Below are 8,151 nucleotides of genomic sequence, written 5' to 3' on the forward strand. Positions count from 1 at the left end.
TGTTGAGGCCTGATAGAGGCCATGACTAAAATAGGCTGGAGCAAGCATCCCAGAAACAGCTGAGACACTGCCCGGGCGGGATCAAAATTTATTACCCCTGACGGGAGGAGGAAGCCTGCCAGCATGCTCCCAGTAGCCTGGTCTGTGCCAATCGGGACGAAGATAGATATCTCCTAAGAAAGCCCGCGTGCGTGAAAATCTAGGCAATTAATAGATGCAAAGAAACCCTTGTAACCAATCCAACCTTGCCAATTCCCTGTCTTTGTCCTAAACTTATAAATACTACTGTAATATAGAGCTCGGGGCTCTGGCTTTATTCCACTGTGTTGGATGCAGCCAGGGTCCTGGCTGGAGCTAGCAATAAATTCCCTTTTTGTGTTTGCATTGCTGTGGATGTCTTGTTCTCTCAGTTCTGGGGATTGGGACCTTGGGCAAAACATTTGGGGGCTCGTCCGGGATCCCCTGACTGAGAAGAACAACACCTTCCAGGCATAAGGGAAGCCTCACTAGGAGGAAATCTATCTGGAAGCCGGCATCAGTCAGGGGGCGAAAGAGTCGCCCAGCCAGCATAAGTCCAGGGCCCAGCAGTCGAGCTGGAAGGGAGCTGGTTCTGTGAGCCATTCTGTAAAGGAACGGGGGAAAGTGTTTCTCCCGATCCTGAGTCTGGTGGGCAGTGGACGCCCTTCGGTAAGGTAACTTTGGGGAACAGGACAACAGTAACCCGGGATAGACCTAGTTCAGTGTTTTCGGCCGATATTTGTTCGTCTACTGTCTGTCGCTTGTCTTTGTGTGCCAGCGCCGTGTTTTTTTGTGTGTTTATTGTGGGTGTTGCCGTCATGGGTCAAAATTATTCTACACCGCTATCTGTAATGACTGACCATTTTTCTGATTTTAAGTCCAAGGCTCAGAATCTGTCCCTGCTAGTAAAGAAGAGCAAGCTAAAAACCCTATGTTCATCTGAGTGGCCGACATTCCAGGTCGGCTGGCCGCCAGAGGGAACTTTCGGGCTGCCGGTCATCCAGGCTGTTAAAGAAAAAAAAATGGCTCCTGACCCTCAGGGCCATCCGGACCAAGCTCCTTACATCCTGGTCTGGGAAAATTTAGTAGAAGACCCTCCAGTTTGGCTGAAACCCTTTATTCACAAGCCCCCCAGTGCTTCTGTTTCACAGGTCCTGGTTGTGGAAGCCTCTAAGGAAGAAGACCAGGAGGCACGGGAGAGCCAGAAGAAACCGATACTCCAGGAATCTTTATATTCTAGCCTGATTGATTTGGACACTGAAATCACGCCTCCCCCATATATCCCGCCACCCTTGCTCCCGCAGGTACCTCAGGTGTCGTCCGGAGAACAAAGGGGGAACTCAGAACCCTCGGCTCTGCAGCGGGAGTCGGGGCCAGCCCAGGGAACTCGCGGAAGGACCCGAGGGGTGCGGAGACTCCTCCGACTACAGAAGCCGAGAGGCCCCTTCCTCCACCGTTTAAGCGCTTCCTGTGCGGGTGGGGCCAGCCAATCCTGACGGCGAATGGAATTATCAATATTGGCCGTTCTCTACCAGCGACTTATATAACTGGAAAGCTCAAAACCCCTCTTTTTCTGAAAAGCCCCAAGGCCTCATTGATCTTTTAGACACTATTCTGTTTACTCACAATCCTACTTGGGATGATTGTCAGCAGCTGTTACAGGTGCTTTTCACCATGGAGGAACGGGAGCGAATCCTGTCGGAAGCGCGGAAACACGTTCCTGGAGCGGATGGGAGATCGACCATGCAGCCCCACCTAGTGGAGGAAGGGTTCCCTTCCATGTGGCCGAACTGGGACTTTGAAAGGGCGGAAGGTAGGGAGCGTCTGCAAAGGTACCGCCAGACTCTCATGGCCGGCCTCGGGGCAGCTGCCAGGAAACCCACGAATTTGTCAAAAGTAAGTTTGATAAGACAGGAACCAAATGAGAGCCCGGCAGCCTTTTTAGAAAGGTTAATGGAAGCCTTTAGGCAGTATATGCCCATGGACCCCCAGGCTGATGAGTCACGCGCAGCAGTTCTGTTAGCTTTTGTGAACCAGGCAGCTCCAGATATCAGGAGAAAGTTACAGAAGATAGAAGGGCTGGGGGAACTGTCAATACAGGATCTGGTAAGGGCAGCTGAGAAAGTGTTTAATAACAGAGAGACCCCTGAGGAGAGGGAGGACCAGATTAGACGGGAAGAAAGAGAATATGAGGAGCGGATTAGATGGGAGGAAAGGGAATATAAGGCTGAAGAAAACCAGAGAAATCAGAAAGAGCTGGCTCAGATCCTTTTTGCGGGGACGAGAAAAGGGCCCGAAGCCCCAAGAACTAAAGACACCCGGTTGGGAGAAAAGGAAAAACCAGCTAGACCCGCCCTAAAGAGAGACCAATGCGCTTACTGCAAAGAGCAGGGACACTGGAAAAATGACTGCCCCAAGAGAGATCTGAAGAAAAAGACTGTAAGAAAGGAAGAATCTTCCTTGGGGACCCACGTCTTATATGCAGGAGAAGATAGTGATTAGGGGGGTCAGGGCCCGGCACCTCTCCCCGAGTCCTGGGTAACTATTAATGTGGAGGGGAAACCGGTCAGCTTCATGGTGGATACAGGAGCCCAATACTCAGTTCTCAACCAGAAATTTGGGCCAATGTCCAAAAAGACTAGCTTGGTCCAGGGAGCCACCGGGACAAAGAGATAATTACTGGACTACTAAACGAAAAGTAGACCTGGGAGCCCAACGGGTGTCCCACTCATTTCTGGTGATTCTGGAATGTCCGGCCCCTTTGTTAGGAAGAGATCTATTGGCCATAGTCAATGAGCAAATTCACTTTGACTCTGGGGGGATATCAGTCACAGACGGGCTTGGACAACCAATCCATGTTTTATCCCTGGCACTGAGAGATGAATACAGACTATATTCACCAAAGCCCCCTGCAGCGGTGGATCCTGCTATGCAACAGTGGCTTCAGAAATACCCTCTGGCCTGGGCAGAGATAGCGGGAGTAGGGCTGGCCAAACAAAGACCCCCCATTGTTGTTGAATTAAAAGCAAATGCAATTCCTGTGAGGGTGAAACAGTATCCCATGAGCCAGGAGGCCCAGCAAGGAATTATGCCACACATCCAGCACCTCCTAAAGGCAGGAATTCTCAAAAAGTGCCGGTCCCCATGGAATACTCCCCTGTTGCCTGTGAAAAAGCCCGGGGGAACAGACTTTAGACCAGTTCAAGATCTTCGTGAAGTCAACAAACGGGTGAGTGACATTCATCCCACTGTCCCTAACCCATACACCCTCCTGAGCCGCTTGCCACCAGACTATGTCTGGTATACAATTTTAGACTTGAAAGATGCCTTTTTCAGCTTGCCTTTGGCACCCCAGAGCCAGGAAATCTTCGCTTTTGAATAGGCTGATGAGGACGGCCAAACTGTGGGGCAGCTGACCTGGACTCGCCTCCCACAGGGGTTCAAAAACTCGCCGTTGTTGTTCAATGAGGCTCTAGGTGAAGATCTCTGTGAGTATCGAAACAGTCACCCCGAAGTCGTTCTGTTGCAGTATGTAGATGACCTAATGCTGGCTGCTATGACTAAGGAGGTATGCCTAAAGGCCACAGGCGATCTCCTCCAGACTTTGGGGACATTGGGGTACTGGGCAAGTGCGAAGAAGGCCCAAATTGCTAGACAGGAAGTCATCTATTTGGGATATAAAATAAAACAGGGACAAAGATGGTTGACTCTGGCTATGAAAGAGACTATTCTACAGAACCCTGAGCCAACAACTCCCCAGCATGTGAAAGAGTTTTTAGGGACTGTTGGGTACTGCAGGCTCTGGATCATGGGGTTTGCTGAAAAGGCCCGACCTCTATATGAAGGAAGCAGAGAAAATAGAGACTGGACTTGGACTGAGCCAATGAGGCGGGCATTTTAGGAACTTCGACAGGCGTTACTGGAAGCCCCAGCCCTTGCTCTCCCTGACCAGGCTAAGCCGTTTCAACTGTTTGTGGATGAAAAGCAGGGAGGAGGGAAGGGAGTCCTGACGCAGCAATGGGGACCATGGAGATGGCCTGTGGCATATCTCTCTAAACGACTGGATCCGGTAGCTGCGGGATGGCCACCCTGTCTCCGTATCATCGCGGCCACTGCTCTGCTTGTCCATGATGCTGACAAGCTGACTTATGGACAGCGTCTCCTGGTCTACACTCCTCATGCCATAGAGGGAATCCTCAAACAGCCACCGGGTAAGTGGATTTCTAATGCTCGCTTAATCCATTACCAGGCCCTGCTGCTGGATGCTCCCTGGATACACTTTCAAACACCTTGTTTTCTGAACCCTGCCACTTTGCTACCCAACCCGGAGGAGGACGGGCCCCTCCATGACTGTGTTGAGGTGTTAGCTGAGGTAACCGCCATACGAAAAGACCTCAGCGACTTGCCATTAGAAAACAGTGAGCTGGTATGGTTCACGGATGGGAGCAGTTATATAAAGGATGGACAGAGAAAAGTGGGGGCAGCCATAGTAGATGACACTGGAAGGATGATCTGGGCTGAGGCCTTGCCCCCTGGAACATCAGCCCAAAAAGCAGAACTGATAGCTATGACACAAGCACTAGAGAGGGCAAAAGGAAAAAGAGGCACTATTTACACTGACAGCCGATATGCATTCGGCACTGTGCACGTTCAAGGCCTCATATATAAAGAGCGGGGGCTCTTGACGGCGGAGGGAAAAGAGATTAAAAACGTGCCTGAGATTCGCAGACTCTTGGCAGCGGTCCACTTGCCTCGGGCAGTATCCATAGTGCATGTCCCGGGACACCAGAAAGGAGAGGGTGCCAGGGCCCGAGGCAACCGTGCTGCCGATACAGCAGCCCGTGAGGCAGCTGCTGGAGACCACGAGGCCCATATACTGACTGTGGCATTGCCACCGCTGGGGATGGGAACGCTTCCCCCAAGCCCCATGTACTCCCCCTCTGATTTGAGCTGGGTGCAAGATAATACCACCAGTCCTGCTGGCAAAAACGGATGATATCGGGACCAAGATGACAACCTGTTGCTTCCTGATGACCTGGGCAGGCATTTCTGTACCCATTTACATCAAACCACCCATTTGGGAGAGAAAAAGACTTTGACACTCCTACAAACAGTGCAGTTGCGGTTTCTCCAACAGAAGAAAACCATCCAGGATATAGTCCGCTCCTGCAAGGCCTGTCAGATGATGAGGCTGGGAAAAGGACAGCACACAGGTGTAAGATATTGGGGGGAAAGGCCAGGACATCATTGGGAAATAGATTTCACTGAGGTAAGGCCAGGCAAGTATGGATACCGTTATCTGTTAGTTTTGGTTGATACGTTTTCCAGGTGGGTAGAAGCTTACCCCACTAAAAAGGAGACAGCGGTAGTGGTGGTTAAGAAACGCCTAGAAGAGATTATACCTAGGTTTGGGCTGCCGGTATCTATTGGCTCTGACAATGGACCTGCATTTGTGAGTAAAATTGTGCAGGGACTGGCCCCAGCCCTGGGGACCAAATGGAAGTTACATTGTGAGTACAGTCCCCAGAGCTCAGGACAGGTAGAAAGAATGAATCGGACCCTAAAAGAAACTTTGACAAAACTGGCAATTGAGACTGGCGGGGACTGGGTGACCCTCCTTCCCTTCGCGCTTTTTTGGGCATGCAATACCCCCTATAAACGAGGTCTGACTCCCTTTGAAATTGTATATGGAAGTCCACCTCCCATTTGTCCAGTGTCTGAAGGAAAGAGTAAACCACCTCTTTCGTTATGTGCCTTCCAACAGGAAATGCTAGCTTTGAGTAAGGTGCATAAACATATCTGGTCACTAATACGGAAAATTTATGAAAACCAGAATGAAGGGACGATCCCGTCCCATGATATAGGACCGGGGGGTTGGGTTTGGGTCAAGAGACATCAGTCAAAGACCTTGGAACCAAGATGGAAGGGCCCTTATGTTGTTCTCCTTACCACCCCTACTGCCCTCAAGGTGGACGGAATTGGACCCTGTATACACTGCAGCCACGCACGGCGGGCCACCCCCAAAGAATAAGAGAGGGCCCAAAGAGAATGGAAGCCGATACTGCATCCCTCCAATCCCTTAAAACTGAAACTCGCCCAGCAGCAGGTCTTGGACGGATCAACCTGACTCTTCTGATAATAGCCACCTTCCTGGACCCCGAGACAGTCAGCGCTAACCCTCATCAACCAATGAACCTGACTTGGATGATTCTGAGTGCAACTACGGGAGAAGTAATTAACTCCACCTCGGCCATTCATCCCCAAAACACCTGGTGGCCGGACTTGGAGTTCGACCTCTGTCTTTTGGCCGCGGGATCATGGGACATCGGTGACTGGGAGGTAAAGACGCCCGGCAAGCCTGAATGTGGGGCTGGCATTAATAGGTGTAATACTCGACCCCTCACTAACTCAGGGCCTGGGTGCAGCCACTTCATCCAACGGGCAAGCTTGCAGAAAACACCCTTCTATGTGTGCCCCGGAGGAAGACAGGACCGGGCGACCGTCAATAAATGCAGGGGGGCTAATGAGTTTTATTGCACCAGCTGGGGATGCGAGTCAACAGGGACAGTCCATTGGGAGCCCCCTACTAGAGGGGACTTGATTACCTTGGGTCGCGTTCCAGGGCCTGCTGGGCTAACTGGGGGACATAGAAGGGGGGTCCCTCATAACCGGGCCTTGTATGAATTTTCTTTGCAACCCGGTAAGGCTCAAATTCTCAACTGAAGGGAAGAGGTTCCCTGGTTGGGAAGCCGGACAATCCTGGGGCCTCCGGTTATATCAGTCAGGATATAACAGTGGGTTGCTGTTCACTGTCAGGTTAAAAGTAGGACCCATACAGATCGGTCCAACTCGGGGCATAGGGCCCAATTCAATTCTACCCATGCCCCCATTAGGCCTGCACACACCCCTGCCCGAGAACCCACCCAAACGCCTCCCAGGCCCTACATTACTAACACAAGCAACTCCCCTCCAGTTAGCCATGCAGGACTTAGCATTAAAGACGAGCAGGACCCATTATTTAATATGATAATCAGCTCCTATCGGGTTCTAAATTCCACACGCCCGGATCTGACTAGCAGTTGCTGGTTATGTTATGACATCAAACCCCCCTATTATGAAGGTATAGCTGTCCCAGGAAGTTACAGTCCAACCCAAAACCACGCAGCTTGCCGATGGCAGCAGAAAGGAAATGCCAGATTAACCCTCCAACAAGTGACTGGGTGGGGCCTTTGCATAGGAAATGTCCTCCAGACCTATCAACACCTCTGCAAGTCTATAAATTCCACAGTGACAAACAGGTACCTGGTACCTCCCCAGGACAATTGGTGGGCCTGCTCCACAGGTTTAGCCCCTTGTGTTCACGGGCAGGTATTAAATAATTCCAAAGATTTCTGTGTATTGGTACTATTAGTCCCCCGACTGTTCTATCACTCCAATAATGAAATCCTCCCGAAACTAGAAGCTTCACACCGGTCTAAGAGAGAGCCAGTCTCAGCCTTAACCCTCACAGTCCTACTAGGGTTAGGGGCAGCTGGGGCCGGAACTGGGATATCCTCTTTAATAATGCAGAATCAACACTATTCTAGCCTAAGAGCAGCCATTGATCTTGATATCGAAAGATTAGAAAGCTCAATCAGCCACCTTGAAAAGTCCCTTACTTCACTATCAGAAGTGGTTTTGCAGAACAGGAGGGGCCTAGATTTGATCTTCCTGCAACAAGGCGGATTATGTGCGGCCTTAGGAGAAGAATGTTGCTTCTATGCAGACCACACTGGGGTGGTGAGAGAGTCTACGGCAAAAGTGAGAGAAGGATTAGCACTGCGCGAGAGAGAGTGAGAAGCCCAACAGGGATGGTTCGAGTCGTGGTTCCATCAATCTCCTTGGCTAACAACACTAATTTCTACCTTGCTCGGACCGCTCATCATACTCCTACTCATTCTCACCTTTGGCCCATGTATTTTAAACAGATTAATAACCTTTGTAAGAGAACGTGTCAGTACAGTTCAGGTAATGGTATTAAGACAACAATACCAGGCAGTGAATGGAGAGGAGGATTCCTCTCCATGATCAAAGGACAAGGGAGGAATGTTGAGGCCTGATAGAGGCCATGACTAAAATAGGCTGGAGCAAGCA

General features: G+C 50.7%; 1 protein-coding gene across 1 annotated transcript; it reads left to right on the forward strand.

Moving 5' to 3' along the window:
- Positions 1-1,169: 1,169 nt before the first annotated feature.
- LOC120859460 lies at positions 1,170-5,014 on the forward strand (the record flags this gene model as incomplete). The annotated part of the gene is given in 3 exon segments (XM_040235559.1): positions 1,170-1,322; positions 1,600-2,679; positions 2,681-5,014. Coding segments are annotated over 3 exon segments (3,567 nt in total), but the record flags the coding sequence as incomplete, so codon positions are not given.
- Between the last annotated feature and the right edge of the window lie 3,137 nt (positions 5,015-8,151).

Source organism: Oryx dammah, unplaced genomic scaffold (assembly GCF_014754425.2).
Source record: "Oryx dammah isolate SB20612 unplaced genomic scaffold, SCBI_Odam_1.1 HiC_scaffold_1099, whole genome shotgun sequence".
Lineage (NCBI taxonomy): Eukaryota > Metazoa > Chordata > Mammalia > Artiodactyla > Bovidae > Oryx > Oryx dammah.